This window comes from Saccostrea cucullata, unplaced genomic scaffold, assembly GCF_032062105.1.
Source record: "Saccostrea cucullata isolate Sc308-1 unplaced genomic scaffold, CSIRO_AGI_Scuc_v1 ctg1357, whole genome shotgun sequence".
Taxonomy (NCBI): Eukaryota; Metazoa; Mollusca; class Bivalvia; order Ostreida; family Ostreidae; genus Saccostrea; species Saccostrea cuccullata.
Window position 1 is genome coordinate 1 of NW_026940237.1, and position 23,634 is coordinate 23,634.

At 34.5% G+C, this 23,634-nt stretch overlaps 1 protein-coding gene across 1 annotated transcript; it reads right to left on the reverse strand.

Annotated features, from left to right (window-relative positions):
- Positions 1 to 265: 265 nt before the first annotated feature.
- LOC134255011 (multiple epidermal growth factor-like domains protein 11) lies at positions 266 to 21,801 on the reverse strand (the record flags this gene model as incomplete). The annotated part of the gene is made up of 20 exons (XM_062737543.1): positions 21,516 to 21,801; positions 14,558 to 14,678; positions 13,309 to 13,410; positions 11,438 to 11,538; positions 9,814 to 9,915; positions 9,181 to 9,325; positions 8,729 to 8,849; positions 7,155 to 7,291; positions 6,758 to 6,900; positions 6,443 to 6,512; positions 5,987 to 6,169; positions 5,086 to 5,198; positions 4,823 to 4,986; positions 4,370 to 4,478; positions 4,025 to 4,171; positions 3,769 to 3,906; positions 3,456 to 3,587; positions 3,106 to 3,234; positions 2,903 to 2,992; positions 266 to 469 (listed from the first exon to the last, which is right to left on the reverse strand). Coding segments are annotated over exons 2-20 (2,440 nt in total), but the record flags the coding sequence as incomplete, so codon positions are not given.
- Positions 21,802 to 23,634: the final 1,833 nt, after the last annotated feature.

Below are 23,634 nucleotides of genomic sequence, written 5' to 3' on the forward strand. Positions count from 1 at the left end.
CCTGCTACAGTACAGTAAAACTCTGTTATCACAAAGTCACTAGGACCTATGAAACTACTCTACTATATCCGTAATTCGTTATATCCGTATCATGTTTAGTTTCATTTATGTAGCTGGGGATCCAATATACATGTGACTTCGTTTTATCCATGAATTTTATCCAAAAAATTCCGAGTTCGTCATAACGAAGTTTTACTGTATTTATTTCTTCTTAAAAAGATCTTTAATTATTAATTTCCATGATAATTAAATGTTAATTTTGTACCTGCGTCAGCACCCTCTGTTGACTGAATATACTGCATCACAGCTCGGTTCTCGGACTTAAGGCGACCCATGCGTCTTTTATAGTAGATAACCATGATGACGATTATAAGTGTCAGAATAATCACGGTCACAGTGATTCCGGCAACCAGTCCGCTGGCTGAACCTTTCTCCTCACTGTTTGTTATTTTTGCAATATTTGGTTGACCTTGAAAAAAAAAACAGGAATTTGGTGAGCATAACATTATACTAAGAAGTACATTCCTTTATGATTTTTTATTAGGTCACTTTTGTGAGTATATAATAAAGTTAACATATTGCACCTAATGAGAGATGACTTTTATTGCTTTCAGCGAATTCAACATTTCAATCTGACAGAAATCTGTACGTTCTGAAAAGCTTTGACATAAAATACAATAAGTACTGATTTGGTTGAAGAAAAAATCTTTTACCCAGTTCAATTCATTAATTGAATCGTTTTGATTCACGTTTTGATTTTTGAACCAAAAATATTTAATCTTTCCCATAGACAACTAACGGACTACTTACTGACGCCTCAAGTAAATAATCAGACCGTAGGCTACGTGAATATTTTCATGAAAGTGATACCAGTGACAGTCTACAGACGCAGAAGAAACAGACCTTGTTAGAAACAAATCCCTAACCCAAAACGAGGAAGAACTTTGGATGCTGTACATTGGAAAATATTCATTTCCCAAATAAACCCAGGACTATTAAACCAAACCTTTCTAAGGAAGAAGAAAAGGCTCTTAAAAACCTCAGCGATGACCCTACCATCATAATTCCTTATGAATAAGGATTTTTACAAAAGTAAAATTTTACAAATGTTGCAAGACAATAATTTTTATGAAAAAAATATCGGAGGGCTTAACAGATAAGGAAAAGGACACAAACTTTGAATTCCGAGAGAGTCAATTCTATGGTTTACCTAAAGTGCACAAGTCTAAAATTATAAAGGATGCCATAAAAATAGTATATATTACATGTGCTGATCCCGCTGATTTAAGCTTCAGACCAATTGTGAACTCTTCACGCAAAGACTGGGTCATTTATTGGATATAAAAAAAATTATAAATCATTTACCTTCATGTCACCTCTAACACCAAACTTGTGATGTATTACACAAAAAACAAATGAAATGTATATTTTTATATGCAACATATATATTTACATGATCAACTGTGTTTGTGGGGGAACAAACAAAATACGGTCTAAATGGAAAAGATTTTTGACATTGTTTTAATGAGGAGGAAGCACAATCACAACTTTATGATTTACTTAACCAAATGAATTCGGATATTAAATTCACGATGGAAACAGATGATTTGCAAATGCCATTCCTCGATGTTCTTGTAACAAAGGATAATACCAGCTTAAATACGGATATTTATATAAACCAACCGACACACACCAATATCTGCATTTTGGATCAAGCCATCCCCATCACACTAAAACAGCTATACCATATAACCTCGCAAGAAGGATATGCACCATTGTGAGTAATACCAATATCAGGGATATTCGACTGGAGGAATTAAAATTGTATTTATTAAACCAAAAATATCCAGAACAACTTGTAGATAATGGTATAAAGAAAGCCAAGGAGTGCGATAGAAGTCAGTTACTTTTAAACATACGACGTGCGAATGACGTTGAAATGATTCCATTTGTGCACAAGAGAAATCAAAACGTGAGTTCAATTATTCATGAATTGAAAACATTAGAGAGGACGAACAAACGAAAAACGTATACAAGAATTGTCGTTTTATCAACAGTACGCCAACCCAAAAACCTAAAGAGAATATGTTCTTCCAAATTCAACGACCATACTTATACAGTCTCTAAGTGTAAGAACCCTCGATGCGGTACATGTGAATACATTACAGAAGGGAACTATAATTTCAATGGGCGTAAAAGTTAAAGAAAACATGTCATGCGATACAAAAAATGTCATTTATGTCATCACATGTCCTGGATGCAAGGAATATTATATTGGTGAAACCGGCAACACTCTCCGTGCCCGTGTTGTACATAAGCAACACATATTACAGACAAATTCAATTAAGTTCGCACCTGGAGGCGTGTGGTAAAAACAATTCAAAATTTTCCCTTTCTATAAACTCAGTTGTGCCACTGATATCCAGAGACGGGAAAAAGAAAAACATTTTATTAGTATTTTTCAGCCAAAACTTAATAGTGTTTTATAAATTACTTGTGATTTCCCCGTACTTTTGTCATATTGTATCTATGACGTCATAATAAACATTTAACGTTCCGCTTAACATGACGTCATAATCACTGTTACTATGATACTATTATAAGCTTCTGAAGATTGAAAATGAAAGCGCTAAAGCTTAACTGAGGATTTTTGTGTTTTCTTTTTACCATTTTTTAATATTGTTATCCGATTACTGAGACACTATTTAAATTTTGGATAATAAAATTAATATATTGCACCTAATGAGAGATGACTTTTATTGCTTTCAGCGAATTCAACATTTCAATCTGACAGAAATCTGTACGTTCTGAAAAGCTTTGATAAAATACAATAAGTACTGATTTGGTTGAAAAAAATCTTTTACCCAGTTCTTATTGATCAATTCAGCTTACTACTACTTACTGATACAACCGTAGGCCGGATGACAAAATTCTAGTCCCTTACAGACACATGTATTACTGCAGTGTTTTCCATAAAATCCCTCCGGACAACCTTAATAAAAATAAAATATTCAAATTTTTTGGCAACCTCAATTAAAAAAAATTAATTATGATGAATTACACAAAAAACAAATGAAATGTATATTTTTATACATATATATTTACTTTGTGAACAGCTGACACCAATGAAACCGGAAGCACAATCACAACTTCCGTCAACTTTACTGCAATTCCCGCCATTCTCACATGAACATTTAGATTTACATGCGGTTCCATAGAAACCGTCTGGGCAGGCTAAAGTGAAGGTAAAAATTAAATTTAAAAAAACATCGAAAGAATGGTGTAAATCAAACTGTATCAAGATATAACATTTCAGAAATATACATTGTACAACGTACAAGTACACATTTATTTTTGTATCTGGATGGTGCAAATGATATAAACAAACTATATTTTCTATCAGATTTGTTTGTCAAATCTTTGATGCATGTCATTTTCATACACGTGACGCTTACGTTTGTTACAGGTTGCTCCGTAGAACCCCATGGGACAAATACATGAGCCGTCTGTAGAGTGACAGACGCCATGATTCTGACAATCCGGGCACGTCTCGTTACACCGGATACCGTATCTACCGGAAGGACAAACTGCAACATAAAGACAGACTACGTAAAGAGAACAGTGGATAAAAGTAAACCGAAAAAAGGTACCAACGAACGCCAGATACGAGAAGATTTAGCATGAGTATCATTTCTGAACAAAATAAAGATGTGCATAGAAAACGTTTTCTGTTAGTAAAATGAAATGTCGTATTTTTGTAAGACTTACCATACTGACAGATCTGACCGGTAAATCCTGCAGGACAGGTGGTAGAAATACATTGACCAGTCACGTGATCACACGTCTGGTTTGGCCCGCATTGACACTGGAAACGGCAGCTGTTTCCATAGAAACCTTCGTTACAAGCTGGAAAGCAAATCCATGATAAAGAAAATCTTCCGCATATAAATTACAAGTTTCCGGGTATTTTTAAAACGGTTTCCATTTTGTCTTTTACATTGTCAATATTGTAAATATTGTTTACCTTTCAGACACTGTGGTCCTTGGTAACCAGGAGGACAAACGCAACTTCCATCTTCTTGGTCACATGACCCTTTGTTGAAGCATGTGCATGTTTTATCACAGTTCTCTCCCCATTTTCCGTTTTCACATTTACTCTTACAATTCACACCTAAAATATAAAAGAAAAATATATCTATTCCCTATATTGCTTCCAAAAAATATACATACATGTAGTAATTAGTAAAGTTACGAAACAAAATATGCACTAATTTACAAAGAACTTAGTGAGATGTTTCGAAGTACACTAGAAAAATCCCTACTATAACTGGATTTGTTTCTTTTTTTTCTTTTTTTTTTTGCCACGTACCGTACCAGCCGGGCTGACAGAAACACTCCCCGTTCTCGGTCCCACATCCGTTACTATTTATAGGATCACACTCACACCTTTGTGCGCAACCCTTACCAAAGGTCCACCTCTACAATCAATAAAACAGTTATAGTGATCACAATCAGACTGGACCATTTTCAATACTGATTCAATATAGAAACAGTGTGCATTTGTACCCTTTTGCTTCAACCGATTACATGTATTTTGTTTGAGCTTTCAGATATGTTTCGAGGGGGGGGGTGAATGCAATTCACAAAATCTTTTAATGTATAAGTATTTATTTGTTTCTTTTAACTTGCTAAGACTTTACAAGGTGTTGACAAATGTAGGCTACATAATTGCCTGATAAGCTTTTCTTATTATAACAGAACAAAAATCAATGAAGAATAATGCCGCCTGTAACCACTCGATAAGGTAATACAGATGCCTGACCTGACATTCCGTGTCACAGGTGTCGCCGACGTAACCAGGACGACACAAACAGCGTCCGTTTCTAGGGTTACAGTACGCGTCATTCCGGCAATCACACCTCTCACTGCAGTTGTTACCATGGTAACCAGAATCACAAAGCTCGTTACACAGTGGTCCTGTGAAACCTGAATAGAAAAAAAGCAGATTTATGACAGCGATCTATTACCTGGTGAACAGTAACAACCATCCCTCTGAAGACGACAGTCTCCTTAAACCGTACTCACCTGACAAACAGTTACACCTGCCGCTCTGGAAGTGACATTTTCCTCCGTTTTCACAAGGACAAGGTTGGGTGCAGTCCTTGCCGAACCAACCATTTGAACAAGTCTTATTACATCTGTATCGAAAAATTTCACCATTTACTTTTTTTATTGATTACATGAGTATTTTCAAAAAGAAAATTAATATCATTTCTTGAGGGTTTGTTAAAAACTGTCTTATGTATCTTCTTTATTGTTTTTGAAGCGGATAACATTTGCCTGAAGATAGAAAGGATAAAACTCTTTAATATTTATTTATGTATATTTTTTGAAAATCAAAAACGCCAAATAAAAATGACTGAACTTTTATTTCAGGATTTCTGATTGTAATGATGATAATTATGAATATAACATTTTTGAATAAGTTTTCTTATTATATCACAAATGTAATAAGTTTCGCTATAAACCCTGAAAAATGCTGAGTCACACCGGAAACAATTATGTCACGCCGGAAACAGTTATGTCACCCTTTCGATCACGTTCACGTGTTTTTACGTTACGCATTTTAATTCGGGTTCGAGATTTTATGACGTCGGTTGCTAAGCAAAAGTAAACAACACAGCGTATTGCTTAACGTCAAGAAGACATTTTTGGATTATTTGTGTAAATATTAACGATTTTGAATGATTTTAAATTTTCCTTTGATTTTAAAAATGTCATGCCCCTCGGTGACAGGAAAGCCCTGGAGTGTTATGTCACCCTCTGCCTTCGGCATCGGGTGACATAACACTCCAGGGCTTTCCTGTCACATCGGGGCAAATATTCTGGTATGACACCCTCGAAGCCATGTGATATATGTATATTATTGCCCGAGGAAATTTTTATCCTATCCATAACTTGTAAAGTGATACAATGCTTGACCTACTTTTCTCCTATATATCCGGTCGCGCACTGACATTCGCCGGTCACGTGATGACAGAGGGCGCCATTTTGACAATCACACTGTTTCTCACATCTGTCTCCGTAAAATGGCGCCGGGCATGTCTCACTGCAGTCAAACCCGTTATACCCTGGACTACAGATGCATTCTCCGGTACCCGGATGACAGCTATAAGACAATTTACAGACTTTATCGGATCTTTGTGTAAATAAAAATGTACAAATATGTTATCTACAATTTGAATATCGTTTTATTGTAAGCGTGAAGCATCAATATGAAGCCTACAGTTGACAGAAAACTCGAAAATTAATATCATCTTGTCTGTCCTTGCTCTTTTGTTATTATTTATATATTACAGATTTATCCCTCCTCACACCCTTTCTCCTTAAGTAAAAGAACCATGACTTTCTAGAGATGATAGCAGGTGTCCCTTTTACTTACCTGTCAGCGTGTGTTGTGTTACAGCGACAAGGTTTGCTACAATCGCTTCCAAATTTCCAGTCATCACATGCTAAAACAAGGTAACACTTACTCATGTAAAAATATATTATATGCTAATTTTACTACAACAGACACACACAAAAATACAAATACACACACGAGAAAATAGAGGAATTAACTGAACAGAAGCAACGATAGATAATCGATAGATAATCGAAGGATAATCCTATCTGATATGTAAATTGTAAAGGAATCTTTATATTCAATTTGAAGGGAAGAAACAAAACATTCTTATGTCGTGACATGCGCACTTACCTCGGATTTCACAAGTCGGGCCGACAAATCCCGGTACGCAGCGACAATGGCCGGTCACATGATCGCAAGTCCCGCCATTTTGACAATTACATTGTTTTGAGCAAAACATTCCATACGAACCAATAGGGCACTCCTCTGTACAGCTGTGTGTCAAATGAAAGTAGGAAGAAATCTTGTAATAAAAATTTATCTTCCAATATTATATGTTTATTGACGAAAGCTAGCTCTACAAAACGAACACTCTTCATTATTTTTCTTTCTAGATGTAGTTAAAAGACAATCTATTTCAAAATAAAAGACTATATAATGTCTAATGGGAAACTCAGTCAAATTCAATTTCATTTTCTTTTCAATCCAATGCTAAATTTATTGCTAAATAATCAGCCATGTGACCTACTCTTCTCCAACATATCCGGGTCCGCAGATACAACTTCCGGTTTTTGGATCACAGGTGGCGTTGTTATAACAATTACAGATCTGATCACAGTTAGATCCGTACCACCCCTCCTCACACGGTTCTGAGCAGATGTCGCCCTGGAATGTTAAGTGAAGATTAGTTTATATTCTCTCTAATTCCCTTAAAACAATAGAAATAAATGAAACTTTTACATTATTTATTGTACAATTATCCCCATACAACTGAATGAAATATATAGGTTTGGTAATTATGTTCCCCAAACGAAGTTGGGGAACATATTGTTTTTACTCTGTTTCTTATTATTATTATTTTTCTTCTTCTTCTTCCTGGGTACTTTTTTGTCCGGGAATGATCTTGTAAACTGTTCGTCCAATGTAGGTAAAACCTTTTTAGGGTCAGTAGACATGTTATGTAGATTTGCGGAATCAAGGTCATTTTGCGCGCACGTGCTTGCAAGAGCGCGCACGTGCAACACGAGAAATGACCAATATAATAGATATAGCCGCAACTTTTCTATTTTTTCATGAAATGCTTTGAAACTCATAATGTGAGGATATATTAGTAGCATATACATGATGACATGGTCAAAATAGCAAGATCTCATGCGCATGCACGTGCGCTGCGCTCTGATTGGCTGAAACTAAAGTCTCAATATCTTTCTTGTTTTTTGACAAAATCCTTTGAAATTTTGAACATAGCCATGCATTAGGATATCCTACAACATGATGTATAACAATTATCATACAAGCACGTGCATGCACGTGCGCTGCAATCTGATTGGCTTAAAGATAGCTATAACTCCCTTGGTTTTCAACCAATCAGGATGGGATTTGGAACATAGATAGATATAATGGATTCCTACAAGAAGGCATGTCTCCATGCACATGCATACACGTGCGTGTATGTGCGCTGCAATCTGATTGGCTGAAACTTTAAACAGCTATAACTCCCTTGGTTTTCAGCCAAACGGAGTGGGATTTAGAACATAGATAGGTATAACAAACTTCTACAAGAAGGTATGGTCATCATGCTCAAGTATGCACGTGCATGCACGTGAAATGAGTAAAATCAAAAATACACTTGAATGAGCATATTCTTTAATACTTTTGGATTAAATATTTTAATATTTAGTATATTTAATATATAGATTGTGTAGACAAGATGATATGGTCATTATGCACATGCATTAACATGCGCACGCGTGTAATGCTAAAATTTGAATGAACTTGGTACACTTCTGGGTAAATGTTGTTAAAGTCTCAAATGCATAGAGTTTGTCTTATTTAATGAAGCTTACAGGAAATATTGCACCAAAAGGGATTTGGGGAGCGTTTGGGGAACATCTGTAACGGTCCCCGTTACAATTAGCACTAGTTATTCATTGCAGAGGTACTAAATCAACTAGTCAAAAATAGTTCTTAAATGATAGATGGTGCATATTCAGATAATTTTAAATACTCAAAACTATATTATTTTTATAATTCAAAACACTATATTGAGTTCATTTGAATATTAATATTTATGTAAATTATTCAAATATTTCCTAAACAAACCTTCCATCCGGGTTTACATGAACAACTTCCGGTGTCTGTGTTACATCCGGCCCCGTTCTGACACTGACACGTGGAATTACAATGGGCATCAATAGAGCCTTGTGGACAACGAGATTCACAGCTAAAAATAGATCAAATATTAAACAACTGATAAAAAACAGACAGGACTTTTTTTACATTAAGATGTAGACCTATAAAGACTACGAACATTATAATTTCAATGCAAGTAATTTATATGTTTTATGATTCCTGTATTAATCAAAGTTTTCCTACAATTACTGAAATGTAAGTGATGATAAAGTACATGTGCTAAAAAATAAAAATTTATGGTAAGGTAACCTATGATTCTGAATCACATTAAGCAATTAGAATTATGTTTATCGATGAAATGTAATTCATGTATTAATCAAAGTTTTTCCGCAATTAATGAAAAGTCACTAATGATTACGTACAGACCACCGTGGTACCCCGGGGGACAGAAGCAGGCTCCGTTGGTGGCGCTGCAGGTGGCCCCGTTCTGACACTGACACATCAGCTGGCAATTAGGTCCATAGGAGCCATCGGGACACCTCGTCTGGCATCGTTCTCCCGTGTAACCTAAAAAAGGAGAGATAACTCGAATTAATTATGACATTTACACAACATCTGAATGTTAGGGTCTAAGGGAACTGAAAGGACACCGTTTCTAACATCGGCAACTCGTGCTACTTATCAAAGAAAGATAACTCGGGTTTATTATTTTGACATTTACACAACAGCTGATATTTTAGCTCCGGACATCATTGTCCTTAACAGAGAAGCGAGAAAACTCAAGTCAATTAATCTGCCTATTGCATCTGCTGAAAGTTTTATGTGTTTGACATTATTCTCACTGACTTTTTCAGAAACGAGATAACTCGAGGTACAGCAAATACTTTTGGCAAAATTAGACATCTATAAAATGGTAAAAGTCAATCAAGTGCATTTTATTCGTGCATTTGTATGAAAACAAAATGTCAATAAATATTCCTGAGAATTTGTTGAAAAAAAAAATGAAGAAATTATAGTGTTCTTGATTCAATTTATAGTAACAATAAGTAACATACCTGCTGCACAGATGCAATGTCCTGAATCTGGGTCACACTGACCGTGTCCGCTACAGTCACACTGTCTCTGACAGTTAGGGCCCCACGTGTCGGGGGGACAGTCTACAAAACATACAGGTTATATTTAGTAACATGCAGGTTATATTTAGTAACAATATCCAGTCACACTGTCTCTGACAGTTAGGACCCCACGTGTCAAGCGGACAGTCTACAAAACATACAGGTTATATTTAGTAACATGCAGGTTATATTGAGTAACAAAATTGAGGGGTGGAGAGGACATTGTCTAAGTTAAATACAATTAGGGTGAATTCACCATGCATCGGACACATACCTTGCTTCGGACAACTTTAGACAATAAATTCTCTTTCAACTTAAGAGTTCCGTGTATTTATTTGTTTCTGTCTAGAAGCTGAAGATTTAAATTTTTTAATGATACCGATTGTTATTATCATGTTGTGATAAAAATACCCCGAGAATGGCCTTGAAGTTACGTCATATTTTTACATCATCAAAGGGGAATAACCAGAAATTTATGATTTTGCGATTTTTAGAGTTATCGTTCTTAAAATTCGACTTCAACGGAACGAGTCAGACTTTGGTAAATAAAGTCAAAGATTGGTAATTTTACATAAATTTTAAAGAAATTTCACTTCAATGTTCGTATAATTCTTTTTAGAGCTGGTTTTCACTAGTATGTTCACTTCTCCGTATATCGGACACAAATTAACCATGCATCGGACACTTTCCGATGCAATGGTAAGCACTACCATTTTCATACAGAACCCAGCTGATAGCTGTTTTTTGCTGAAAAAGAAAATAAAAACTCTATATTTTCAGTCAAAATACAAGTTATGGATATATGACGTCTGGAATTTGACACAATTTATTTCTACAAACCAGAGTATGATAAACCATGAAAAAAGGGCGCGAATTATCGCATTATAAGCATTTTAAAGCATTTCTAAGGCAGACTGAGGTCTCTTGAATCGTTCTACATTTGTGCAACGATATCGTCAGTTAAATTTAGTTGAGGGTTATTTCTTAGATAAAAGATAAAAATATATCCATATCAAGCATTTTAAAGCACTTTGATAAAGGTATGATATTTTTCTTGTCAAAATACTGTCTGTCCGATGCATAGTAAACAATGTCCGATCCATGGTGAATTTTGAGTTATTCCTAAAAACTCGATTTTTGAGGGTATTTTCTCAATAAAGGGCATGTAATTGTGTCCCAAATTGATATTTTAATCACAAACTAAATGTTAAACTCCATTTTGATAATTTTCCGTCGGTAGCGATATCGCTAGAACACTATATTTAATACACGTTTAACAAGGGAGGAAAGGGCAGTAAGTACGCTATACACGAGTCATATTTTGTAACATGTTTCCAGATATCAGTCTGTAACCAATAGGGTCAGAATAGACAGTATGTAAGGTATATTTACTGTACTTGATAACACTAAAAAAACTGCAACGTATCCGGTCCTGTACAATTTCCGTTTACACAACCGGAAGTACAATGTGCTATGAAAAAAATTAAACAGAGATTACATATCATAAAAATAATCCAAATTTAAACATTTCAAGATGTACATCATGAAGGTCTATAATACATACATATACATTGTCCGGTAGAGAGGACAAATCCGTCACAGCAGTTATACTGTTTCCGGTACAGGGTCCGTGTCTCTTGTTTATATCCGGTCTTGTACAGTGTGCTGCAAATGGAAATGAACCGGATGTCCTGTTTCTTAAAGCATTCATGAAAAACAAAATATTCCCACACTACTTTTTTTCTTTTAAGTGTCTTTATTTTTTTAAAAGCTTTTGTAATTTATGATGTATATTACGCTATCTCCATAAATTTACGTAAATTTAGATTGCTGAAATCAATTTCCAGAATTTTATCTGTTTACATGAAAACATGCATAGTTTACTTTTTGTAAATAAATTAAGCATGCTAGTCCTTTACACCAAAATAGTGTCCAGTCACCAAGATTCATACATATGTAATAAGTGGGCGGGGTCACTGTTCCTCTCAATATCCAAAGACATGAATCAAGTAATGTTACTGTTCCAAATGTCAAAAAGAGGCGTGGTTTGTTTACTATTGTTTACTATTCCAAGCATGATGAAAAGGGGGCATTCACTCAGCCTATTTTTTCCATCAACTTTAGATAACCAGGTTATATCAATAATGGGGCGTGGTTAGTCTGTCTCATTATACAACTTGATATATGATAATATAAATCATGCGTGATTCTACCCCAAAGTTAATTCTAACTCTTTTACAATTCTTAAAGAAATGCATCGATCATCAAATATGTATAACGCAAAGTTCCCAAGCAGTTTCTACAACATGAGATTGAATTACACAGGAAACCGTATCAAATGGAAGAGGTGGATCATAAGTATTGAAACTTTGAAAAGGGCTAAAAATAAGTTAAAATGAACATAAAAATATCTAATGAAGAAACGCACAATACATACACTACATGCTTAATTGAACATAAAGACCATACCCATTTGCGAAGCGATAACTATATATAATAAAGACAATATAAAAACATGAATGCAGTTATGCTTAATTACCTACCCCTATGTAAAAGTAAACATTTGGCAGATAATTGAATTAGTATTATATACAGTATATAAATCAGGCTCATGCCAAATAAACCCTCGGCCCAAGATACCTTCATTCATAGATAAACTACGGTATTATGACGTCACTTTTACGACGTCACTTGTTTGTACTCACTAACACTTGGTACAGCGAAAGAACTTGAGAACATTAGGGCACCACGTTCTTGTACATTTTTCATACGGCTTCTTGTACGAAACCTGCCTAAGCTTTTTAAACCTGGAATATTGTCCCATAAATAAATAAATTTTAGTTCAATTCTGTTTTATTCCTTAACAAAGACAATAATCCATCCACCTACATTTCATGCATAATTATTAAACTCTCGGTACCAAAAGAAACCTAAATGAGAAAACAATTCGGGTTAGATGTGCATCCTCTCCGTGATTTATATTTCAGTCACCACTTCCGGTCACATGACCTTGTTACTCACTAGCATTTTGTACAACGGAATAACTCGAGCACGTTAGGGCACCAGGTTCGTGTACAGCGTTCAAAGGGCTTACTATAAGACCGAGTTATGACGTCACTTTGTCTGTTTTGTAGAGAAGAAAGACAGTTAAATTAGACAGAAGAGAAAGTAGAAAGTTCCAGCAAGACTGTCTAGTTGTAAACTCTTGCTTTCCATATCAATCCCTGCCTTAAAAAACTGTATCCTTTCTTAATTGTATTAATCGTCAAAATTCAAAATTCATAATCTTTTTTAAAGAAATGACACCATATCGAATTTTTTAATCATCATAATCAGGTAATCTTTCTTTTGAAACGTCTAAACTAACTTCAAAATACATGTACCAAGGAAAGCAAGAGTTTGTATACTATGAGGTCATGCCGGAGAATTCCTTACTAGCACTGGGTACATCGGAATAAATTCCAGATGCTAGAACACCATGTCTGTGTACATTTCTGGTAGGGCACCTGTGTAGCCGTGGTGTACACTTGTGTGTATCTGTAAAACAAAGGGAATTAACTCATACATATAGTTACAGAACACCTGAACAGCCGTGTTGTCATCTGGGCGCATCTGTAAAACAAAGGGAATTAACTCACACAGAGAGTGACAGGCCACCTTAACAGTAGTCATCTGTGCGTGTCTGTAAAACAAAGGGGATTAATTCATAACTGAAAGAGCACCTTAACAGCCGTAGTTGTCATCTGTGCGTATATGTAAAACAAGGGGAATTAACTCCTACTGAGTAATAGGACACCTTAACAGCTCTGAAATACATTTTCATGCATATGCAAAACAAAATGTACGTGCAGCATCGGCATACAAAGAATGCGTTTATGATTTATTGCAGCTAACTAGATCCTGAGAATGTGACATCTTCTTTAATGACGATTGACGAGTCTACACTCTACCTGAAGAGAGTCATAAAAGGGTGTAAAGTAAAGGGGGCAACAAGTTCGATTCAGACATAATACAACTATTTGGTATGATTTAATGTTTGAATTGTGTTGATATGAATAAAATGTATTGTAATCATGCAAAAAATAGCAAGATAAAAATCCCGCAGATTTTATTTATTAACTAATTGATAATATTATGAAAAACAAAAAGAAAAAAATTCCGAGTCAAATATCTGTGTTTGTTAATAAATGCTATTGCATGTACTAATGGACTCTTTTATATGCACTTATGTTATTTTTGGCCTTGTAATTATGCATAAATTAGCACGCTTAAAATTTTGCAGTATTTTATGTATCAATCAACATCAGAAAAGCTCACTTGAGCTTCCGGCTCAAGTAAGCTAAAATGTAGTGAAACCTCAAAGCATTCTTATGAAGAAAACCTAAAAGAAAATTGATACAAAAAGGAGAAATAAATTGCTATTTTCCATAAAGCTGTAATGCAGATCTATACTGAAAACAAATTAACTGTTTATTTATGTCAGCAATTTATGCTATATTGAGCAATATAACTGTCATTCATTATATCAGAAAATATACGTTTTTAAATGATATAAAATTAGAAAAATAGCTTTAAAATATCGTTACACATATTTAAATTTTAACTATATAAATTAATTTATTCATTGTCTTTTTTTAAACAAAGAAATATGTCCTTAAAAATTAAATACATAGGGAATACTTACGATACGGTTTTATCGCATACATTAGGATCTCCCTCGCTCAGAGCTCTCGTCAAGGAAAGACACGACAGAGCTACCAACGAGATTTGGACGAGACTTCGAGGCAGCTGCATTATCCTTGGTCCTGAAACAAAAAAGTTTGTAGTCAGAAGGGGGGTCCATTAAATTAATAGAAAGTACGAAGGGATAAATTCTAAATGATAATAATTAATTCATCGTGTACATTGACAAAAAATAAAGAAAATAACGGTTTATAATTATATAAGCATGCAATACTTTAGACCGTTGGCATTAATTATTTTGTATGTGTACTCAGTGCCGTTTGGCAGATTAATTATGAGTTAAGCGTGTCAGTCAAAATTATTATCAAAGTATACTAAATATTCCAGTCACATCGGGTAACTATTTGATTAAAGACCTCAAAACCAACATCGGAGAATTTGTACACAAGAAAAAGGGAAGTAAGTCGCGATTTTCAGTATGTTACTGATAAGAGTTATCGATCTTACAGTACCTTTTGAAGAAAACTTCAATTAGGAATTTGGTGTGTCTTATAGTTAATTGCATTCAATCGTAAAAGATTTCCAATTCAAATACAAGTATTTCTTGAAAGAATTAATGGGCGATATGGTTTGCAAGCTAAAAACGAGGTGCAAGCGTCTCACTACCTATATATTGAAATGGCAACTGTTGAATTAGGTGAATAGACAAATGGAATTCATTAAATAGCTTAATTACTGAGTAACTTTTGTTCAAATGAGAAGTCACTCAACAGACGTGACACGTAAGATAAAATTATGCCATCTCCCATGTAGAATTGTTCTTCGTTCCTCTCTCAGACACAAAGGAAGTGAATGTATTATGAGCCGATGGTAGAGAATGGAAATTATGTACTTCTTGTATTTGATTGAGTTAATTTTACAAAAAATATTATCCTTGTGTTTCTTGTCTAAGTGCGAAGGAGAGGGGTGTTTGCTTGTTTAGAATGCAGGCTATTGCGATATATAAACTTGTCCTGTATTTGTAGATCTTAGAACAATGTCGTTTTATTCTAATTTTAGGATTTGTCCAAATTTCTGAATTTTATAAATTACGATAAAACAAACATTTTTTTCCAAATCACTTGGTTCGACTCCATTTTAATTCATATGATAATAATGCAATTGTAATACAGCTCTCAGCCAAGATTTATTTTTTTCATTCAATTACTTTTTTTTTTTACCAAAGGGGTTGGACATATAATTCTTAACTGACATTTCTTGATCGCCTGTAAATTTCCCTCTTGTTTTGAAATACTCCTGATTCCTGACGTTTTCGCTCCCTTTGAACTCGTCACAGCTGACGAATAACTCAGGGACGACTTATCAATGCAATGTAATGTCTGACTTTTATGTCGATGTAAGCCGCGCTCTATAACACTTGTCCCCACACCCTCTGACAAAAACAGAGGTAAGAACGATTTTATTACTTCAGATTATGTCCAAACAAATCGTACATAATGTTTTTATGTATGATGAATATCAAATACACAACACTGAGATCTACTCCCGCCCCCGCCCCTTCTCTCCAGTCCTGAGACTTATTTTTATTTTAATGTCTAAAGAAAACGTATGTAAATGGAATATAACTTCAAAAAATGTGTTAAATGTGAGCCTAAGACAGATACTAGTATTTTGTTGATCAAGAAAGAAAAAAAATTACTTGGAACTGTTAGTATACATGTATATGCTCATGCTATTGGAGAAATGGTGTCAACTGTTAATTACAAATAAATCTAGCCATATAACGATGACAGGGACTAAAAAAACACACACAAAAACTGGGTTTGCAGGTTTTAATAAAAAAATAATAAGAAATTGGAATATTTTGAGTTTATGCAGGATCTTATGAATAAATGAGAAGTACATTTGTAAATCACGTGAGAGCTATCTCATGAATAAACTGCAAATCATTTCTTTATATGAATTCCCCATATAAATTCCATCTTTAGACAAAATATTAAAATATGGAATGCACCAGGTGAACTGTTATAATTAATTTAATTAGGCGTTTTGACATGACTATAACATGAGATTAGCATGTATGAATTCAGTGCATTGATTTATTGGTAGAATATTAAGCCTCGGGGCAATGTTTTAAATTAAGAAATACAACACATCACATGTTTGGGATCGAAATTCCTTGAATTCTATCTAAATCTGAATTTCGCATTTATTTCTGAATTTAAAATGCAGGCACACATGGTGTATTGGCTAAATTTGAATCATTTTAACAGAAAGGGTAAACTAAATGTCTACAACTATACGTCATTCGAAACGAATTTAAAAACTGCACAGTCAGGCTTGGAATCTGAAGCCTCGATCAGCGTTCTTTTTCGTGACTGGAAATCTATTTATACGGAAAATGAGTAAGGTTTAATTGCATGTGATGCAGAAATGCTTACTTATGGACCCAGTAAAACTTATGGAGATGGAGGTCGAAACAAAACAAAATATTAAAAACTGAATTTTATTTACAGTTGATGATTCCAGCAAAGCTCAGCATAGTCTTTTTGAAGTGTATAATGAATAGTACTTATAATATAGCATATCAACAACTTTCTCTCACATTAATAAGTCGCAAAAAAACCTATTAAACACGTTCATTTGTTTATCTCTGTGTTTATTCGTTCTAATGTTGTTCGCAATTAATATAAAAGAATAGACACACGGGATAAAAATCCCCCTGTCGTGTGAATAGCACCGTAATTATTATGTCATCAGGCAGAAATAGCGTACTCATATAGCCCCGAGTACCATCTTTACCCAATACTCGGAAGTTATTCACCACCCAAAGTATCGTCACACGCGTGATATTACGAGATTACAGGAGTAGTCCATGATTTAAATAGACTGGATGCCGGATAACCAGAAATAAAGGGATGAAAGTTTGTTAATACCAATTTAATTTCAATTCAAGTCATGCTAACACAGACGTTCAGAAACGGATAATTTTTTATTTACTTTCAAGAATTTTATGTGCACGCATGCGCAAAGCGTATCTTTTAGACTTGAGATTCATGAAATTATCATTTTACGAAGAAAATGGTATGGTATCTATTGACCTCTTCGATGCTTTTCTTCTACCTCGCCCTCCTCTTAACCCCAACCCCTTCATCCAAAGAAATAAAAGTTTCGCAGCCAAACACAAAATTCACAAGCAAGGAAATTCAACAAAGGCGTGATGAGGTCAAGACTCCCAGGCCACAATTTTTCTTATAGCAAATACACAAAGATTCTTGGAAAGAAGTCAAAAGCATGTGTGCAGGTCATAGGGATGTCCCCATATTTCAACCATGCATTATGTCTTTTTCCTTGTTGATAGAGACTCGCATCCCGTTATCTGATTTCAAAGATGTACATTATGTGAAAAATATTTAACTTCAAAAAGCTTTAAATTATCAATTTAAAGGAGAATGAGATAAAAGACTTATGTGACATGTAAATGGCCATTAGTCAGGCATAACGACTTATATTATATGCATCTACATTGCGTATCTTTTTCTTCTTCTTTGTTGTACTTTTTCACTTACATTTTCTAGATAAATAAATCATATACCTGTAACTCTGTCCTGAAGTTATTTTCTATTAATTTTTTACATGTACAGTATATTAAGATGCTTTTGAGTGAATATCAGAGCTAACACTATCTGGAGAACTAGTGTGTTTAATTGACATTTAGAAATTTTCCCCGATAAAAGTAATGAAAGGATTTTGGTAAATTTCCCACTATGTCCCAAATGCCTTGATAAAACAGGTGCCCGAAGAGGAGAGAGGTCCTCAGATGCCACAGCAATGCCACAGTAATACAAATTTGTCATATAAACTCTGTCGTCAGAAACAAATGTAGGGAAAGTAAAACAGTTTCTTTAATGTTTGCCATATTTACGCTGAAGAAAGCGCGCGTACTTCAAGTTTTTTTTTTTTTTTTATATATATATTTCTGCCCCAGCCAATACAAATGTCAATTAAAAGTTAATAAGAGTGTGAAAGTTCTGAAATAAAATTGTATCGAACACAACAAATTTAAAGAGACAATAGTGCTGCTCAGTGGATCTCATGAAATGGCCGTGTACACCTTTACACGGGTATTCAATTTAACATCTAGATCTGTGTAACTGTATCTGTGTCTGTAGTTACACCTTCTATTGTCAGTTATACATTGTTTTTTCTAGGTCAATACCTTGAAACGTTAGTTTACAGTGAAAAAAAGTATAAAGTTCGTAGTGCCTTGCTTGACCTACATATTTACACACTGAGACATAAGAAGAAAAAGAGAATACATCTTTATTATTTAGATAAATACAGAGTAAAAGGAAGAATTTCGGATAAGTTTATATTGTATATATTGTTATATAGGTCTACAATATATTTTCCTTGTTGACATAATTACTAAAAAAATGTATCCATAATCTTAAGCTTATATTGTTCATTTCCCCTTCTTATAGCTTAACATTTATAAACTTACATCGTAAATCGTAAACGAGTCCTTAAAAGTCACGATGATATTATTCCTTGATATCGATATCTTAATAACGATTCTTTAATATCGATACCTTAATAACGATTATTTTATATCGATACCTTAATAACGATTATTTTATATCGATACCTTAATACCGATTATTTTATATCGATACCTTAATAACGATTCTTTAATATTGATAACCTAAAACTGTACAGTACAAGAGCACTGAAAGCAATATCACAACCCCCCCCCCCCCCCCCCCCCCGAAATCGATACGGTTTTCTTCCCAAATCCTTAATTGTGATGTTGCCTGAAAGTGATGCCGATACTAAGATATCGGTAATTTCATATCGAGATACTAACCTCTTTATATCAATAAACTTACCTTTATAGTACACAGCGTCCTTAACTACATGTATACCTAACTGTTTTTGATTTCCATACCCTTTACTGCAGTTGGTTTATTTCTATATTTGTAACACACTCAGACTGGAAAAACCTATATCTATCTTACATCAAAGTTCCGTCTTTTGGAATTTCTATGTTTTATTTTATTGCTTTTAAAAGAAAACCAAGGTTTAAAATAGGGCATTGCCACCTTATTTCTGTCTATGTTTGAGTTAAAACAAGTGTGTCAAGCATTAAACATTTTCTTTATTACAGTTCATCGATTGTAAACCTGTTTTACAATTCAATCCTAGTCCTTTAAAATATCTTTAACTGCACGGTAATGTTTATTGCAGTCAATTGTGATATATATTTATATCTTTAAAAAATCTAAATCAGGTTCTCCTACATAATGACTTTCATGTCGACTTTTGCAAGATATAAATCTCAGAAATATCCTAGAAATAAAATGTCAGAAAGGGTACCGTCATGCAAAAATCTTTAGTTATGCTTTATGTAGTTTTTTTCTCTAGTGGAAACATGAGGGAATTTCATGGACGACCTGAATACTTTTACCTCACCCCCACCCACCCCCTGTGCCACCTCCTGCTGGTTTGACGTCCATGGCCAAGGGCTTGAGGATAAGTTTGTCATGTTGTAAATTTTGAATTCACCGGGTGTCAGTAAATACAAAATTTACATGACAAGTCCTTCACCCCACACCCTTACAATACTATAAATACAATTTTTTTTATTCCAAAAATTCTTTTATTTCATTATTTTATTCCTTTTGTTAATACGATTGATTAATTTTAAAAACCAATGGCCAGATTTGGTCAATGTTTGATTTAACCCTCCAAAACATTCAAAATCAACAATTCATTGTACTCCATTGTATCATTAGTCAAATTTCGTCAAAAATTCAAAAATGCCTATGTACTTTTAGAGTGCAGTCTTCTCTCAAGAATTATTACGCTTACCAGTGATAGACTAAGTTACAGAAACTTTCGTTACTGTCCAATACACCAAAGGCATTATGGACGGTAAGACAGCTCATGCATATTGTATGCTAAACCTCATGTAGAATTTGTAACTGCGGGATTTTATACAGGAAATAATATACTAGTATTTGGTTGTGAACAAATTATTTCAAAAGCATGTCTTTTTTTTTGAATGTGTCGATGAACTATAAACGTCAATTTTATTAAATGCAGAAGCATGATTCAAAAACAAAAGTAAAAAGTTTTGAATTTCCATTTTGAAATGATTTCTAAGAAATAAGCTTGTAATTTTTCTGATGAAAATCGAGGGCACATTTTTTTTTCTTGGTTAGGATCGTGTTTGGTTACATTCTATTAAAAAAATATTATTCTCTTATTTTGAAATTGGACCATTAAACCCTAACCCCTAGAGCCATCCCACCCCATCCCCCACCTCCACCATCACCAACACGCCCCTCCCATCATCTGACTAATAAGTAAATGTAAGTAAACGCAGTGTTACCGATGACAAATGTCAGGTGGCGGATTTTGAGTGGCGAAAGAAAACGATTTATTCAGAGAATACAGCTTCACAAGCAATTCTATAGTTTATAATTTAATGTATGAGGAAGGTAAATTGACTATATATGTTTGTAGTTTGGTTTAGACTTAAGACAGGTAAAACATTTAGCCGAGGGGCTTCTCTTACACCTGTCTAATTATTAATACTAATTAGTTAGCAAGATCTTGTCAGACGTGTATAACACGTATACTGCTGATTAATAACTAAGAGAATGTGCGCAAAATTAATCAACGCGGATTATCATTCGTCAGATCTCTCTATCTATCTTTGAGTCTCAATAATCCAAATATGATAGAAAATCTCTCTCTCTCTCTCTCTCTCTCTCTCTCTCTCTCTCTCTCTCTCTCTCTCTCTCTCTCTCTCTCTAAGTAATCCAGATATGGTCGAATGCGTATATTCTGAGGTTAAATGACTCTATACACAAAAACATGAACACAAAGAAATGGCGATTTAAGCGAATAAAAAACAGAGAATCACCACTGGCCTGAATGAGAGAATATCGTACCTGATAAAAGGCGTTATTCCACGGTCATCAAAATCAAAAGAATCACAAAAAACAGAATAATTGTCAGTGAATTATAAAACCATTGTATTCCCACTGTGTAATAGAATCAGACACTTTGAGGTTAAGTTTAAAATCCTGTCAGCTGATGTGTTTTAGTGTTTCGTAAAATTTATACTTATGTATATAAGTAAATCATTCAAAAGTTTTAAAGATCCCGAACTTAGCCTAGCGTTGCGGAACAATCAGCGATAAGTATATTCTATATATGTGTGTTATTGACGAGTATGGATGACAGAATGTATAAGACTGTCACGTGACCGCGGGGACATCCATCAACGAAGTGACGTGGGACGTCCGTGTTTCCCAGGGGTTAAGGGTCAAGAATAAGGAAGAAGAAAAAAAACAAGTTTTTGTTACTTAATAACTAATAACAAAACAAGAAGTGTATATATGTATAGTTCTTCCATTACTTTTAAAAGGTATTCCAAATGTTTGATTTTTTTTTAAAATACCTATTACTTCTAGATTTATAGTTTTCGAAATTTTTTATGATATTTTGCCTCCAAAATAATGAGAGGTATGTTTAAATGGCGTGAAATTTCTTCCCACTGATTTAAGCATCTTGTCCCCTGACTGTGTTGTGATCGTTTCTGATCGTCCTGGGCGTAAACCGTTTTTGTAGACAACACGCTCAATTAAACTATCTAATAAAACATTTTTATTTTTTTCTTTTCTTAAATAGAAATGGATGCCTATATATACAGGTAGCTATTTTCCTGTCCTTAGAAACGGCCGTTAGAGTGAAAGGACATGAGGCTACCGCTCGGATCTAGAGGAGGGCAGGGGTCGGAGGGGGGTTCCAGACCCCTCCCCCCGGTCTTTGCAGAGCTGTTAAACGTTTATGATAAACCAACCGAAAGTGACTTTAGACCCTTTTGCTTGTTAAGAAATTTCTTGCTTTGATTTTATTTTACTGGGTTGGGAAAAAAATCTGGATCCGCACCTGAGCCAGACAACTTTCTACCGACATGTTCTGTAACTCCTGAAAGGACATGATATGGTAATTGACGATTTTGCCAATTCATTTGGGAAGTGGCACGTTTATAAACTTTATATTTCTATGTACTACATGTATTTTAATTGCACGACATATAGTTATATTTAAGGAAAGGAACTCGTAAGCTGAAAGAACTTGTTTCCTATTCTTTTGATTTATTCAATAAAATCATGTTCAATAAAAAAAACAGTGGCACGGTGTTTCTGGCATACACGTGATCTATTGGGAAATTATACTGGAAAGGGGAATAACTCGTTGTCATATTAACTTACTTACTCCAGGTTTGGTTGACTTTATAGGTGGGTAACTCCGCTTGAAAAGCGGAAAGGTATTTAGTATATATTTGGGATGTCCGTCCGTCCGTCTAGCTGTCCGTCCGTCTGTCTGTTACACATTTTTACATGGCACATTTTTATCGACAAACGATTGAGGGGCATTCAGTTGTTTTCAATCATTTCACTCGACACCCGTAATAAAAGTGTAGAATAGAGGCACCCCTAAAATCTAAAATCGATATCAAGTGTCGTATACCTTCGCTCCTACTTGTCTATACTAGTATACTGTGATATTTTTTAAACGTGTAAATTTCAGCGATTTTTTTATAGATTTTTTAATGAGTGTTTTCAGACACATTTAGAAAAACACGATACACAAAATACATGTACACCATCCTGAAACCAAGATAATATGTGTCCGCTTGACCTTATAGTTCTGTTTAACTGACTTTTATCCCAGTATTTCATTCACATTTATTTTCTGTATATATACAAGTATTGAGGTATTTAATTAAAAGGTCTACAGAATTTAAGATTACAGAGTGTCATCTGAAGTTTCTAGTTGTAAGTCGGTTTGGCTGAAATTTTTTTCTAAAATAAGTGACAGAGTAGCATGCATTTCTTTTGTTGGTGGGGGGTTTGTGTGTGTGTGTGTGTGTGTGTGTGTGTGTGTGTGTGTGTGTGTGTGTGTGTGTGTGTGTGTGTGTGTCGTTTAGCTTTTTCTAAACTTAAACGACAGAATGCCATAACTTCGTACAGTTCCGCATTATATGACTGTTTTTCGGGG